Source organism: Arvicanthis niloticus, chromosome 11, assembly GCF_011762505.2.
Source record: "Arvicanthis niloticus isolate mArvNil1 chromosome 11, mArvNil1.pat.X, whole genome shotgun sequence".
Taxonomy (NCBI): Eukaryota; Metazoa; Chordata; class Mammalia; order Rodentia; family Muridae; genus Arvicanthis; species Arvicanthis niloticus.
This window is the reverse complement of record NC_047668.1, coordinates 54,645,826-54,662,366: the sequence shown is the minus strand read 5'-3', so window position 1 is coordinate 54,662,366 and position 16,541 is coordinate 54,645,826. Positions and strand designations below refer to the sequence as shown.

Genomic DNA, 16,541 nt, shown 5'->3' with positions numbered 1-16,541 from the left:
TGTGTGTGCAAGCGGGCATTGCTTGATGCGTATAGCAACATGGGTTCCACTCAAGCACACAAAGCAACTTATTTCAATTGACATTTTCATTGTTGTATAATCATCCATCATGCTCCCAAGTTTTGTAGGGTCGGGACCTTGCTGTGTGATTCCTTCAGACTGGGGCTGAACATGTGGAACAAGCATGAGCCAGAGCCTGTCCTTTCCTTGCTGCCTGGAAAGGGAACACGGCCTGTCTGCCCCATACATTTCTCAGCCTGCCATCGAACTACCCTAGTAAGTTTTCTCAGCCTCTCTGCTCTACTTTTCTCCCCCAAATCTGCATCGTCCCACTCCTCGGCAACTAAATTTGTTGGCCACCAAATAGAAATTTAATCTCTAGCAGACTACCACTTTTTAAGAAGGAATAACACATTTATTCCTCAAACTCTCCGGAGGTGAGAACTCTTTTCATTTCATCCTTCAGGAGCATTGCAAAGATAAGAAAAAAAGGAATAGTTCCACTTCCAAGCGGGCCAGGGCCGAAGCAGGCAGGGTAGGCATTTATTTACGCGCCGCAGGGGCGGGACCTGATTGCCGCCACACTCCCCCAGCCCTCAGCGCGGCGCGGCGCGGCGTTGCGGCACGAACGGACTACGAGTCCCAGGATGCCTTGCGGCGTCGGCAGCAGCAGACGTGGCACCGCGCGGTGGTTGTGCCGAGCGGAAAGCCGGGAGGTGGCGGACCCGAAGTCATGGCGGCCAGAGCAGCGGGTAGTGGGGGCTGGGAGGTGGTGAAGAGGGGCCGACGACCAGGAGCAAGCAGCGGTGGGCGAGGCGGCGGCGGTGACCGCCGGGCACTCGGGGAAGCAAATGGAGTGTGGAAATACGACCTGAGCTGTGAGTATCTGCCGCCGCCCACCTGGGCCTAAGGGGCAAGGGCGCGGCTGACAGCTGTGGGAGCCGGGAGCAGATCCGCCGGGGCCCGGCCACGCTGACTGATAGCACAAGGAGAGGTGGTCATCTCCACTGCATAGATCGGGAAGCGGAGGCCCAGAGAAACCGACTTTCGAGTCGGAGGAGACTAGAATTCCGATCTCCATCTGTTCAGGCCAATATGCGAGCTGCCCCGGCCCTCGCTGGCCAGATGTCTGAGCCACGGGGCAGAGGTATCCGGGATCCTACTTGGAAACCCTTCTTAAATAACCATCAGGTCTGAGAGGAGTGGATGAGAAAGACAGCATTAGGAGGAATGGCCCGACCATTGCTCCAACCAGGAATTAATTTCAGTGTCACCTGTCCCCACAGTCTCCAGAGAAGGAGAGAAAGCTTGTCACTTGTTGAGTATAGAGTTTTCATCTCAGAACCAAGAAGAATTAGGGATGGAGACCGTGCTGGAAAAAGTGTGGTCTGGCTCCCACGTACTTTGGCTTGTCTAATAAAGAACTGGAAGGGCCAGGGACCTGCCTGTGGTGAATGAAATCAGCCACAGGAGGGCTCTTTCCTGTTCTTCTAAGCAGCTTCCAAGGAAGAGGGGGCTTCCTTCCAAGGAAGAGACAGAATCTCCCTGTGAATGACTTAGGTGTCCCTACAAAGAAGAGACCACTGTACGGGTTCCTCAAGCCCAGGGGTCTTGAGAGTAACCTGCCGTTTTCTACCTGTCTTCTTCGTTCCAGCGCCAATCCAGACTACAAGCACTCTTTATGAGCGTGGCTTTGAGAAAATCATGAAGCGGCAGAATAAAGAGCAAGTTCCACCCCCTGCTGCAGAGTCTAAGAAACCAGTAAACAAGAAGCAACCGAAGAAGGTGACAGCTGTTACTAGCCAAAACCAGAAACAGGGCCCATTCCGATGCCTGGAGGACGCACTGAAAGCTGTAAGTGGGCCTAGGCTTGAGGCTCAGAGGAAACGGGGACTTGGGACACTTGGGAGTTCTAGACAATATGAAGTTGTGGAAGGAAAGAATGTTTGCACTTAGAATAGAAAGAAAGTGGGTGTTTGTCAGGAACATAGGTGAGGAGGAAGATGGAGATCCCAAGAACAAGATGGAGGCCCTCGAAAAGCTGGTTTGGGTTCTGTCCCACAGAAGTAGTAGTCTCTCGTCTCCTGTCTGGCCCTCTGTTCTTGTCCTTGAACATGAGCAGGTCCTACAAGTGTGGGGCATTGAGATCAGCATTCTCAGGGGTCCTGCCCCATGCTCTCTTAGGATCTGGATCTGGCAAAATTGTGGGATTCCACATATGAAAACCTCCTTCGGCCACTCTCCTACCCCTGCCCCGCTTTCTTCCCTTACAATTCCCCATGGAAATCTCTGCCCCTGACAGCTGGATGTGGCAGCTCTGCAGAAGGAACTGGACAAGAGCCAGAGTGTGTTCACTGGGAACCCCTCCGTGTGGCTGAAGGACCTGGCCAGCTATCTCAACTACAAGCTGCAGACTCCACGGATGGAGCCTACTCTGAGCCAGTATCCACATGGTTAGTCTCCTACCCCTCAGCTCAGTAAGACCAAGAACATTCTCAGAGGGTTGGTGTTCCTAACAGTCCAGTGCCTCCACTGTCCTGATTCAGACATGTGGCTGTGCAAGTGGCTGGGCCTCCCTGGGAGAGAGCGAGCCAGCCTCCATGCAAGGGCATCTGGTCCTCACACTCATAGAGGCCAACGGCCCCAGATTATCCCTACAGCCTCGTGAGCCGAGAACTACGCGGGATCATCCGGGGGCTCCTGACCAAAGCTGCAGGGTCTGTGGAGCTCTTTTTTGACCACTGTCTATTCACTATGCTGCAAGAGCTGGATAAGACACCAGGTGAGAGTGCCTTATGGAAGATGACTGTCTTGAGAGCCCACTCCTTTTTTCTTGCTTCCAACATGGTCATCAGTTTCCTTTTCAATAAGAAATGTGCTAATTCCCACATTTTTTTGTTTTTTGTTTTTTTGTTTTGTTTTGTTTTTTGAGACAGAATTTCTCTGTGTAGCCTTGGCTGTCCTGGAACTCACTCTGTAGACCAGGCTGGCCTGGAACTCAGAAATCCGCCTGCCTCTGCCTCCCAAGTGCTGGGATTAAAGGCGTGCGCCACCACTGCCCAGCTTAATCTCCACATTTTTGGAAAGGGAAAGGAAAGGGATTTTTGGACTCACATCTGGAAGTAAAGCGTATAGGGTAACAGGTCATATGAGTAAACCTGAGAACCTGTCTCTCTAGGGGAGTCGCTGCATGGGTACCGCATCTGTATTCAAGCCATTCTGCAAGACAAGCCCAAGATTGTCACCTCAAACCTGAGCAAGGTGAGGCCTGGATGGTGCTGGGGACACGAGAGGTAGGACCAGGGGAACCAGAAAGACTCTACATTGTTGGGCTTGGAAAGGAATAACACATAACACGTTAGCATTCACCACGCGTACTCTATTAAATAAGGATGACCCATGTATTCATTGTGTCAGTGGAGTGGCTAGGCCATCGAGGCCCCATAGCTCCCATGGAATGGGTCAGCCAATCTGAAACAAGTGGGGAAGCTGCCACCTGAATCACTGTGCCCCACTCTAGTAGAGGTCCACTGTCCTTGGCACCTGCCCCACAAGGGTCTGTAGTGCTCCTGGTCTGCTACCCTTTAACCTGCCCTTTCCACTCGCCTCAGTTCCTAGAGCTTCTGCGGTCCCACCAGAGCCGACCAGCAAAGTGCCTGACCATCATGTGGGCCCTGGGGCAAGCGGGTTTCACCAACCTCACTGAGGGACTGAAAGGTAGCAAACGGAAGGATGGGTGGTGTCATCTCTGATGGCCCCGTGCATGAACCTGAGACTTCTGACTCTCGATTCTACAGTGTGGCTGGGGATCATGCTGCCTGTGCTGGGCATCAAGTCTCTGTCTCCCTTTGCCATCGCACACCTGGACCGGCTGCTCCTGTGAGTAATGGGGGGACAGCGAGGGGAAGGCCCAGGGTGGCCACAAGAGGCTGTTTCGCAAAATGGGATGCCATGATCCTGGTCTCCATAGATGCGAGGAAAATCAGGACCAGCTCCTCCCACCTCCGAGTGTGATGGTGAGGAAGGAAAGGGAGGGAGCCATTGAGGGCTGGGGCCGGGGTAGATTCTACACCCTTTTCCCCTGTACACTGCTTAGCTGAATTCATGGCTGGAGCACCATAATGGTTTCCAACAAGCCTGCTTCTTCTTTGTCTAGGATGCATCCCAACCTCACCAAAGGCTTTGGCATGATTGGCCCGAAGGACTTCTTCCCACTTCTAGACTTTGCCTATATGCCCAACAACTCCCTGAGCCCCAGGTAAGGCTGCTCTGGAGCATGCGCACTGGAGAGGTGCTCTGGTGCAAAGCCGATCCACGCACAACAGTGCGTTTCCATCCCTCTCCCCACCAAAAAGGTTCAACAAAAGACTTCAAGGGGTCTGCGGAGCCCAGAAATTATATCTGTCCTTGAGTATGTCAATTTTATTAGTGTTGCATCAGGCAGCTTTTAGGGAGAAAAGCTTTAGCTTTTGACAAACCTTTCAAGGGGCTTTTATGAACAAAGACTCAGAATCATCCATAGACATTTAGTGACTCTGCGTGCAGGCCAGGAGTGAGCTCACATGTCGCAGTTGCATTTATAGCCTGAGCCTGGCCCTCTTCCCCCAGCCTGCAGGAGCAGCTGTGCCAGCTCTTCCCCCGATTGAAGGTGCTGGCATTTGGGGCCAAACCGGAGTCTTCCCTGCACACCTACTTCCCCTCATTCCTGTCCAGAGCCACTCCTAGCTGTCCTGCTGCCATGAAGAAAGAGGTGAGCAGCCTTTCCCTGCCCAGAGCACAGCTGCAGTCAACCTCACTGTTAATCAACAGTGTTCCCGGAGTTCTGCTCCCTCAGCCACCTGCCCCACCCACTCCTGCTTTAGCACAGGGCCATGGGCCCGAGAGGTGGGCGGGTGTTCAGTGAAACCCTGTCACTTACAGACAAGATTCTTAAGCTCAAGCTGTAGCTCAGGAACCACACCTAACCCGTGACAGCTTCTCAGGGGTCTTGACAGTATTCCTCACCCTTTGTGGCAGATGTCTTGTTACCAGAAGCCCCAGCACCCTCCTTTTCACCATCCTGAGGGCCTAGCATTTTTCTCTCCTTTGTCCTGTGCAGCTCCTGGCCAGCCTGACCCAGTGCCTGACTGTAGACCCCCTCAGCGCTAGTGTCTGGAGACAACTGTACCCCAAGCACCTGTCACAGTCCAGGCAAGTAAGGGTGGGGTCACCTTCTAACCTACACAGAGGTTAGAAGCCTCGTACTCTATGCTTTCCAGACTAGCGCTGGTGTGTTACCCCAGAAACACTGGTCACTGCCCTCTAGGCTCATACCTCGCAGTCTGAGTGAGACAGCATCTGGGATGACCTTTAAAGAACTACTGTGTGTGGGGTGGGGGGGGGATCTTTCAGCCCTAAGAACCTAGGAATTGGTAAGCAGCAGGCCCAAGGGGCTGCTGACTGAAAGGGTCACACACTTTTCTACAGCCTACTGCTGGAGCACCTGCTCAAGTCCTGGGAGCAGATTCCCAAGAAGGTAAGGAGCTGAGAGGATGTGGGGGCCTGGAATTTGTCTTGGTTCTTGATTTGGTCCCCTTAACCTCTGTCCTCCCTTTCCTATGCCTCTGACAAGAACATGAAGCAAGGTGGAGGCTCAGAACCCTCTTACTAGCCAGGGCTCGGCTATAAACTGGGTTCTTGGTATTCTGTAGGCACGGAAATCTTTGCAAGAAACTGTTCAGTCCTTCAAGCTTGCCAACCAGGAGCTTCTGAAGAAGGGCAGTGGCAACAGTGAGCATGTTGTCACCTGTGATACAGCCTGCAAGGTATGACGCCCAACCTCCAACCCACTCAAAGTCCTACATGTGTCTTGACACACCCTGGGTTGGATTGGATCATGTCTCTGTCCAACCCATCTGTGGAACCTCCCCCCCCCCCCCCACTACCTCGTGCTTATGTGCAGGCTTTGCTTGGGGCTTACACTAGGAAGCAAGGGCCAGCCCTTCCCCCTCTGACCACTGTCTTCTCTGTCTTGCCAGGGCTTGTTGCAACAGGCACGGGGTCCTCGGCCACCCTGGACCCGGCTACTACTGTTGCTTCTGGTCTTTGCAGTAGGATTCCTATGTCATGACTTTCGGTCCCACAGCTCTTTCCAGGGTAAGTAGTGGTTTGTCATCTGGGAAGAGAACATGGTCAGGGACACAGAGCTATGTGTAGCATCTCCAAACTACCCTAGTCCTGATGAGTTCTCAGTGCTACGGAGCAAGCACTTTCCACCTCAGATAGTCTGTGCAGAGACCAATTGCACTATTACTTTGCAGGAGAGAAATGGTTATAAATTTACATCACCTGAATACATGTTTTCTCCTTTTAACTTCTGAGGGAGAAGAAAGATTTAGCCTCAGATTAAGATCATAGCTAGTAGTACCAGAAAGAGGCAGCCAAACATGCTTGCAAACATGGCAACCTGAATTCCTTCCCCAGGGTACCAACTCAACACAACTCCTCTGGCCTCTGCGTGCCTGCTGTGGCATGTACATGCACTAAATAAACTAGTACATGTAATTTAAAAACAGAAGATCACAGCTAGTAAAAGGGCAGAGAGTCAAACCTGAACCTTTCTGACTTCTAAGTCCAAGACGTCACCTAGTGTCCCATTCTTCCTGTCTGACCCTGAAGAAGGTATTCAGCCCCTCAGGCCAAATCATCTTGCAGACCTGCCTAGTTAGACCCAAGAGCACAGGAAAATTCCCCCACTGCCTCACTGAGCCTGCCCAAGGACCCGGAATGTCTGTCTTCCAAGTCCTTGCTCCTGCTCCCCAGTTCACTGAGGCTCCCTTTACAGCCTCCCTCACCGGCCGGTTGCTTCAATCATCTGGTTTCTTGCCTGTTGGCCAGCAAGTGTGTGCCCAGCTCTACTCCTACAGCCTGCAAAGCTACAAGTGAGCTGCTGCCAAGGAGGGCAGGGTGGTCTAGTGGTCAGGGTGGGTGGGCGGGCATGGACAATGGGAAGTACTTAGTACACCGCATCCCTCATCCTCCGTTTTTTGGTGAGCATGTTAGCTAGGGGAAGCTTAGAGTACACCTCTCTCCCTCCAATTCCTCTACAGCTGGCTGCAGGAGACCTTGCCAGCCTGTGGCTCCCACCTGCTTGCTGTGGTACAGCCCAGTTTGCAGCTGGCCTGGACACACATCTATGCCACATTCAGCTTCCTTTCTGCCCACTGTGCCTCCTACCTTGCCTGCATCAGTGATAGCCTCGCCAACTTCTTTCAGAGGGTAAGCTGGAAATCAGGAGTCAAAAAGGACTCCTCCTCCCAGGGACAGAGTTCTTGGAAGGGAACAATTCAGCATGGACAGAAAGAATCCTTGGGACAGGGGACACCGCCCTCAGCATTCTACCTCAGCCCCTCTCCATGCTCCCACTGCAGGTCCATCTCCCTGAGGCCCTACAGCAGCTCTTCCACTCCTTGAAGGAGCTGCTGCTGCTCTTCCACCACAGCGTGCTGCTGCCCGCGTGGCACTTGCTGCTTGCAGCCCTGGCCCAAGTCCAGGAGCATTGCCATGAGGCCTGCAGGTAAGACTTCCACTCTGGTCCCTGGGAACAAGGCTACACCATTCATTTTGTCAGTCACTTGAGAATGAGGGTCATGGGTTTAAGCTGCAGCCCTAGGGGCTGACATAGACTCACGCATGATCCCCAGCCCTCTGAAATGTTGTTCTTTTCTCCTAGAGGGGAAGTGACCTGGGACTGCATTAAGACACAGTTCAGCAAAGCTGCCCAATGGACCTGGCTCTGCCTGCAGGATGTCACAGTGGCTTTCTTGGACTGGGCACTCACCATGATATCCCAGCAATAGACCCTGCCTGCCTGCCTGGCCACTGGTTTTTGTGGTGGGCTAGCTATTGGAGACTGCTGCTGGGGGGGGGGGTAGAGGAGGCAGCTCTCTCTTCACTTGGTGCCTGAGTTCTGCCTCCTAGACAAGAAGCCACATGCTTCTGCCTCCCTTCTCCATCTTCAGGAGACTAGGCAGGAGCTTCTCAGCCTCCTGTCCACAGGAGGTATCTCAGGCCCAGTTGCACAGCATCCAAACCTCCTCTGGGCTGGTAGCCTTTCTCCACTTCTCTCCCCTCGCTCTCCCGCCATCTTATCACTTAAAGAGCCACAGCTCACCTCCAAAAGAAGGGAAGTAGCCTCCTCTCCCTATTCCTGGTCATGACTTAAACCACAGCAAACAAAAGGAAAGGACTTCAGAAGGGCCAGCATCACCGTGGATAGCAACAGCGTCACTTCTACCAGCAGCCTGGGTGGCTGTCAGTGGACATGCAAGCCATGTGGACAGACCCATTACCTCAAAACACCCAGAACAAGCACGCCTTCTGAGGAGGCCACTTGTTCCCTGCTCTGTCAGCACCCTGGCTTAACTCCATTCTGCCTGGTGCTGGGCTCCTTTGTCAGACTGGTCCGTAGCTCCAGCCACCTGAAGAGCGGCACCTCGGTCGGCCCACCTGCTGAAGGGAGGCAGCATAGAGCTCCCAGGGAGAATAAAGGACAGACTGGATTTCTAGCTTTCCTTCCTGAATCTTCATATGGGACTCCCCATAGTTTGGGGACAGAACAGCAGAGCCTTGGGCCTCTGCCTGGGGTATTGCAGCAATAATTGAGCTTCTGGCAGGGAAAGTATCTTTACCACTCAAAACTAGGTTCCCATGATTCAGTTGGTGTTAGTGATTGTCTGACTTGTCGATTCCTATCCAAATATTTGCCTCAGTGTGATTGGGAAGGCAAGAGCAGAACTGGGTAGTCTCCCAATCCTTAACTTATTAATTGGCTCATTTTTTGAGGCAGTGGGTTTAGAACTCCAAGAGATGAAGCCAGGGCTTACCACCAGTCCTCATTTGGGTTTGGGACAGTTCATTGCAGATGTTCTCATCTCTCGGGTCCTTGGCAACTAAGAGCTGCTTCTCTGACAGCTTTGTTTTCCCAGAAGCATCGTAGAGCTGCCACTTTTCTTTTACAACCCCCCTCCTGTGGTGCCTAGAGATGCTCTCTGTCCCTTCCCCAAGTGAAATTTAGGTAGCAAGTTTGGAACCATCTTGACTCAATTTATAAACCCTGGCCTCTGCCTTTTGCTACTTATTTTAGGAAGTGAACAGCCACAGAGGCTGCTCTTTGCTGGCCTCCTGGCAGTTAGTTAATCATGACCTGTTCGTTGTTCCCAGTGAGAAAAAGCTCTGCCCACCCAAGGACCAAACACAGCCTGCTAGGTCAGGTTGTCCAATTGTCCCACATGGTCTGTGTTCTTGTCAGTCAGCCTCAAACAGTGCAGCCTACCTCATGTGTTAGAGAGGACAGCCTGGAGCAGCCACAGCACAGAGCAAGGCTGTCGGAAGAGTTCACGAATGCTAGACTGATTTTTTTTTTAATCCAGCAAACTTAGCCATGCCGCTGTTTTGCTAGCAGTGATTTAACTTGGGTTCATAAATTTCTTGTATTAAAATCCTTAAATGCAACATTTTTTTTAAACTTAGATTAGTTGGCATCTCCATGGTGCATCGTGGTGACACTAATACCAACTTTATTTGGCTCTATAAGCCTATTGGGAAAAGGAGCTCTTGTTCAGTTGTTTGGCCCCAGATGGGGCTAGTACAGCACTTTTCCTGTCTGCTAGAGAGTACCACCTGTTCTCCATTAAAGCAAAGCCAGACATCCAGACGTTTTGTTTTTACAGAGCTGTCAACAAATCTGAGTCCAAGATGAGCTAGTAAATGAAACCAGTGTGAAGCCCAAACTATATTCCAGTAGTGCTGACACTGTCACCAGTGGTGACAGTGACTAGGAGGGAAGGGGGCTCATGCCTCAGCCACACTTCATGCCATTGAAGTTCAATGGGTAACCTGCCATGAAACTGAAGGGCAGTTTGTCTCACTATTACCAGTTCCTACTCAGACCTGGGCATGACTCGTCATTGCTAAACACTTCTATTATGTGTCAAGTTTCTACCTACCTTTGCTATTTTCAAGTCCTTAGCTTGACTTTTAGTTAAGGGCTGCCTAATGGCTGCCTGATAGATATGGACGGAAAATGTTGCTGGGCTCACACACAATCGACAGTTTGTCGATTCATCCTCAAATCACCACCACCCTAATGTGGCTTGCATTCTGTCCACTCTAGGTGTCTATATTTGGGTAGCTTCTGAGCACTTTAGTACCATCTAAGAGATATGAGACTTGTGTGACAGTTTTCCACCATTCAAAGGATGGGTGAATATTTAGTATTGTTCATTTGCCCCTTAAAAAAACTAATGTACTGAGCTGGTCAATGTGGTAGTGGCACACTTCCTTAATCCCAGCACTCAGGAAGCAGAGGCAGGTGAATCTTTGAGTGTGATGCCAGCCTCATCTACAAAGCGAGTTCTAGAACAGCCAGGGCTACATAGAGAAACCCTCCCTCCCTTCCTCACTCCCTCCCTCCCTTCCTTCCTTCCTAGATTTATTTTAAATGTGAGTACACTGTTGCCGTCTTCAGACATACCACAAGAGGGCATCAGATCCCATTACAGATTTGTGGTTGCTGGGACTTGAACTCAGAACCTCTGGAAGAGTCATCTCTCCAGTCTGAGTAACCCTATACTCAACACACACACACACACACCCCAAATCTATATACTATTAGTAAGTGATGTTAGCACATGGGTAAAAAAATTTTTTTGATCAAGTGTAATTTTTCAGCAGTTTCAGATTCATGTCCTCACCACCACACATGCATGTGTGCATACACGCACATGCACATACATACTCATGCTTCTCCACCATTGTTGTAGCCCGAGCTGTCCCATGTTTGGGGGCCAAAATGTCTCGGACCGTTCTGACAATGTTGGGACCCACACTGCCAAAGCCTTGCTGTTAGAGCCTGCACTCCCCCAAGCTTCTTGCCAAGTGCCAAGTGCCTAATTCTCTGTTGCAAGTGTCTAACCTAATTCCTAGTTCCAAGTTGTACTCATAATTTCTTCTGTCTCTGCCTTTTATGTCTCACTTCAAAGCCACGCCTTTAGGTCACGCCTTTAAGTCATGCCCTTAGGTCTTGTCTCTAAATCTGATCTCTAAGTCACACCCTTAAGTCACACACCTTTAAGTCTCACACACCCAAGGGAAAATCCTGGGTATCTAAAGCAAGATGTTATCAGAGTGTGCTCAGCTGTTGTAGGCTAATGCAATCAAGTCTCTGGTCAGGGTATATGGCTCAAGATGGCTGTAAGGATGATAGCCGCCTTCTGTGGGCTCCCCACACACCATTGGTGTTTTTACCAGTGCAGAACATGCACATGTGATAATCTGACCCTAAGCTTACTCAACTACAACCCAAGGTCTGCAGCTTGGACACACACTTCCATAGTAGCTTATATGAAATGCCTATTGTGGACCCAAGGGAGATAGCTCTGTGGCTACGAGCACATAACTGCTCCTGCAAGAGCACCCAAGTTCAGTTCCCAGCACTTACACTGGAAGGGCACAGCCATCTGGAACCCCAGCTCAGGTGCCTGGTGCCTACGGTGTCAATAGGCACCTTCACTCATGTACACACACACACACACACACACAATTACAATAAATCCATCGCCAGGCAGTGGTAGCACACGCCTTTAATCCCAGCACTTGGGAGGCAGAGGCAGGCGGATTTCTGAGTTCGAGGCCAGCCTGGTCTACAGAGTGAGTTCCAGGACAACCAGGGCTACACAGAGAAACCCTGTCTCGAAAAACCAATAATAAATAAATAAATAAATAAATAAACCCTTCATGTCTTAAGGCATGTGTCTGCCACTCACAGACTGATTTCACTGACCTGAAAATGCCCTGGCTCCCCATTATGCATCTCCCAGAGCCACTGGAGGCCATTGGTCTTTATAATCTTCAGATTTTTGCCTTTCCCACACTGCCACGGTATTGGTAACTGCACATATTATAAGTTATAATCTCTCCTACCACAGAGAAAGGTTTTTCTGTTCCAAAAAAAGAGGCAAGGAGGGTTCAAAGGAGGTAAAATTCTTAACTCGCCTTTAAGCATCAGCCAGCAGAACTAACAACCTGGGAAGGAAGCTAGAAAGGAAGAAAAAGCTCATTTGATTGGTGGTTTCTGTTACATTTACCACGTTTCTATTAAACCACATACTCAAATTTTCTGGATCATAGCCACGTCTCTTGGTGGTTTGGCTCTGTCTGCCCACTGCTGTGGGGCCTGCCATCATAGAGCATTACCCAGGGACAGAATGCTACCATGAAAGACTCTCAGGAAGGAGTTGAAAGTAGCCTAAAAAAATCTTTTGAGGTCCCAGCAGGAAAGTCACATGTAATAGACACTTCTGTGGCTGCACTAATATAGAAGCTACAGAAGAAAGTGGTGTGTGGTCTCCACATTATTAGGTGCCACTTCGGTGTCCTCATCAAGGATGGGTGGAGGAAGTGTCATTATCCACACAAGTTAGGACAGGAGAAAGGGCAAGCTGAGTACCAACCCCAGTGTGATGGTAGTGTGCAGTATCTGAAGTCAGTGAGTAGTTAAATTTTCTCTCCACAGCTCCTATGTAAGTGAAGTCCCCTAAAGCCCAAGCAGAACCATCATCGGCCCACTGACCTCACTGAAGCTAAGCTTTTGGGACTATAAACAGGTCGTGAAGCTAGATGGGCACGCAACTAACACTATAAAACATGAAAAGCCACTCCATGTGGTGATGGCGCACACCTTTAATCCCAGCACTCAGGAGGCAGAGGCTGTTGGATCCATGAGTTCAAGGCCAGCCTAGTCTACAGAGGGAGTTCCAAGACAGTCAAGGGCTACAGAGAGAAATGTCTTGAGAAAACAAAATAATAATGGTGATAATGTGAGACACACTTCTAATTCCAGCATTTGAGGGGTAGAGACATGTCAAGGTCATCTTCTGCCTGGTCCACTTGAGACACTTTCCCAAAATCCCGCACTGAAGAGGGAAGGGAGAGGCAGAGAGAGGCAGGTCAGTCTCAAGTTGGAGGCCTGTATGCTCTACATGAGTTCCCAGACAGCTAGTGCTATGTAGAAAGACCCTAACCCCATCTGGGTTTAACCACAAGTAAAACTACCCGGGCATGGATGGGAGGCCAGGCAGTGCTCCCCAAATGTGAGGCCTCTGGAATCCCTTCCCTTGAGTATCCTTAGCGGAGGGAGGACAGGTTGTGACACCACAGTGGTGACCAGAGTTCATGAATTCACCAAGCAGAACTTGAGGCTTTTGAGAGACTTAATCATTGTTAGGGAACCAGTCTTTCTCAAATAATATAAGAAAAAGCAAAAATAATATTCTCCTCGAGTGGATATGTGAGGGTTATAGCAACAGCTAACCACATTTCCCCAGATCAGCTTTTTAAAACAATTCTTTTCTAGTGTGTGTGCGTGTGTGGGTGTGTGCACCCACGCACACACGCACGCACACGTGCACACTATGCATGTACAGGTTCCCAGAGAGGTCAGAAGAGGCCACTGGAGCTCCTGAAGCTGGAGTTGCATGCAGTTTCGAGGGCACCAGACTTGAGTGCTGGGATACTGGCCTCTGGCCCTCTGGAAGAGCACTAAGTGCTAACTGCTCAGCTGTCTCTCAGCCCCTACTGAGATTATTACCATGGGGATGATGACCAGCTCAGCACTTCAGACCTTTAGGTACTTTTCCGTCCTAGTGTCATTTAGGACTTCGGCTCCTGCAAAAATCTTTGCAGAGGGGTATGGTGCATATCTTAGAAAATTAAACGTTGTAGCTAAATCTCGTTTTTTATACTGTAAATACCAAATCTATCTCATTGTTAGAACCCTCTGATAAAGCAGTAGACTATGCTGACTTTATCAGAAGCTTTGATGACCAGAAGAATGAGCCTTTTAGCTTTGTCACCCACTTTCATATTGCAATAGCCTTTTGGAGGCCTGAGTAATCCACTATGAATTTAAGGATTGTAGATTCCATTTGTGGAAAAAAAATGTCATTGGAATTTTGGTAGGAATTGCATTGAATTTATATATCTTTCTAAGTAGGGCTGCTATTTAAACAATATTAAGCCTTCCAAACCAACTGGCACGTGTTTCTGTTTATTTAAGGTTTTCAATTTCTTTACTATTGAGATGGGGTGAGGCCAAGCTGAGGAAATTGGTTCCTTCCACTGTGGGGTCCTGGGGCTTGAACCCAGGTCATCGGATACTGACTTTCACACAGTAATTAAGAGTTCCTCTCTCTTCTTCCTCCTTCTCCTCCTCTTCCTCCTCTTTCTTTCTTTTTTTTTTTTTTTTTTTTTGGTTGTTGGCTTTTTGTTTGTTTGTTTTGTATGACAGGGCATCTACATGTAGCCCCAGCTGTACTGAAACTTACTTTGTAGACCAGGCTGGCCTCCACCTCACAGAGATCCACCTGCCTCTGCCTCCCCTGTGCTGGAATTAAAGGTGTGCATCACCACCTCCCTTCTTCTCTTTCATATCTTTTTGAGTCAATCTAGGTAATTTGTGTGTTTTCAGGAATTGGCAGGATGTGTTTAAATTAGCTAATTTTGTTATATAGTTATTATTTTTGTAGTACTTATCAGTGTGTGTGTGTGTGCGTGTGCGTGTGTGTGTGGTGTGTAGAGATAGATGAGACGACAGTCTGTTCTCTTCCTCCACCACGTGGGTTTCAGTGTCAGACTCCGATCATCAGCCTGGCCACCAATGTGCCCTTTCCTGCTGAACCCTCCTGACAGCCCCAGTGCTTTTGTTTTAAAATTTATACCCCATGCTAATCATATTTCAAATAGATTTCAAAACTAAAATTGGACGAAGTTAAAAAGAAGATATGTGACTATTTAATTTTCATTTGCATATTCATTTGCATAACAATGTGCTAACTATAAAGCACCACTACCAAAACACACACAGAGAGAGAGAGAGAGAGAGAGAGAGAGAGAGAGAGAGAGAAACGTGGAGAAAAATATTTGCAGCAAATATGCAACAGATATATCTTTCATGTTAAAATCTACTCTAAATAAAAAAAAATACTGAACACAAAATTGTGTGCTTGTAAGAGACATAATTCATAAACAACTCTGCAAATGAACAGTATGTTTGTAAAAAGATTCATTTCACCAATGAAGTAAAAAATGTAAAATAAAATGCAACTTATTTTGCCCATTTTGGGGGCCAGAGAATGGAATATGAAGATTTGTATATGCTCAGCCTAGGGAGTGGCACTATTAGAAGGTGTGGCCCTGTTGAAGTAGGTGTCACCTTGTTGGAGTATGTATGTCACTGTGGGTGTGGGCTATAAGACCCTCACCCTAGCTGCCTGGAAGCCAGTCTTCTGCTAGCAGTCTTCAGATGAGAATACAGGACTCTCAGCTCCTCCTGAACCATGCCTGCCTGGATGCTGCCATGTTCTTGTTTTGATAATAATGGACTGAACCTCTGAACCTGTAAGCCAGCCCTAATTAAATGTTGTCCTTATAAGAGTTGTCTTGGCCATGTTGTCTGCTCACAGCAGTAAAGCCCTAACTAAAGGACCCATCATTAATTAAAAAGTCTTTCTTTCTTTACATTTAGTATTACATTTATTTAGTGTTATGTGTGTACAGGTGTGCATGTATGTTCCTGTACATGTGCTGGTGTTCTTGTAGAGGACAACTTGAAGGAGTTGGTTCTCTCTGTCTGCAGGTCTAGTGGTCTCAGGGAATCAGACTCCAGCCTGTCAGGCTTGGCCAAAAGTGCCTTTACTGCTGAGCCATCTCAATGGCTCTGAAGGATTCTTAAATCAATGAATTACTATGATAGAATCTGTATATTATGGGAAATAAACTGGAAACTTTTATCAAATGGTAGAAAACTCTCACACTTTTTGACCAAACAAGTACATTCCTTAAAAACTGTCTGGATTAGATGAGTAAGCAGAAATATGGGCAAAGAGTCTTAAGAATGTGCATTCTGGGCTTGGTGGCTCACACCTTTAACCCCAGCACAACAGGCAGATCACAGGAGATCTCCAAAGCTTAAAGGTCAAACTGGTTTACATACAGAGGTCCAGTCTAGTCTAAATAGTGAGATCTTGTCATAAACACAGACAGGAAGAGGCAAGGGCTGTGGTACAGGTCTGTGGTCCCTAGCACTTGGGTCAGGAGCAGCCTGATACATAACATCTTGTCTCAAAACAACAATAAAACCAGAATAATAATAATTGTAGCAGTACATATACTGAAAATTTAAATATAAACTCTTCCACAACAAGATGAATAGTTGCAAAATCAAAAGATGGAAAACTGTATTCAACCAATAATTTCAAATGTCTCTGATGACATCAGGAAATGCTACTGAGTAACTGAGTTCAATTTATTAAAGTACTGGTTACAGTATGCAAAGTAAATGTTGTCAAGGCTGTGGAGAAATTGGAATCTACCCACACTGCTAGTGGGAGTCTAAAAAGGTTGCATCCAGCCCTAACCCATGCTTGAACATACAAAAAGAAGGAGAAATGGACAGCAGGGTCTGCTCGTGAAGAGTGAAGATCATCAGGAGTGGTAACAAAGAA

General features: G+C 48.6%; 1 protein-coding gene across 2 annotated transcripts; it reads left to right on the top strand.

Annotated features, from left to right (window-relative positions):
* Positions 1 to 609: 609 nt before the first annotated feature.
* On the top strand, positions 610 to 8,540 carry Tmem214 (transmembrane protein 214). 2 transcript variants are annotated; one of them, XM_034514313.2, is made up of 17 exons: positions 610 to 878; positions 1,655 to 1,854; positions 2,303 to 2,453; positions 2,648 to 2,782; positions 3,179 to 3,261; positions 3,612 to 3,717; positions 3,798 to 3,879; positions 4,157 to 4,258; positions 4,609 to 4,750; positions 5,099 to 5,190; positions 5,467 to 5,515; positions 5,691 to 5,804; positions 6,018 to 6,135; positions 6,824 to 6,920; positions 7,089 to 7,257; positions 7,410 to 7,555; positions 7,712 to 8,540. In XM_034514313.2, the coding sequence occupies exons 1-17, from the start codon at positions 734 to 736 to the stop codon at positions 7,836 to 7,838; spliced, it is 2,058 nt and encodes a 685-aa protein (XP_034370204.1). In that variant the 5' UTR covers positions 610 to 733; the 3' UTR covers positions 7,839 to 8,540. The 2 variants fall into 2 exon arrangements, with proteins under 2 accessions (XP_034370204.1, XP_034370205.1); XM_034514314.2 differs by lacking the exon at positions 610 to 878 and having other exon boundaries at positions 1,684 to 1,854; positions 2,661 to 2,782.
* The last annotated feature ends 8,001 nt before the right edge of the window (positions 8,541 to 16,541 follow it).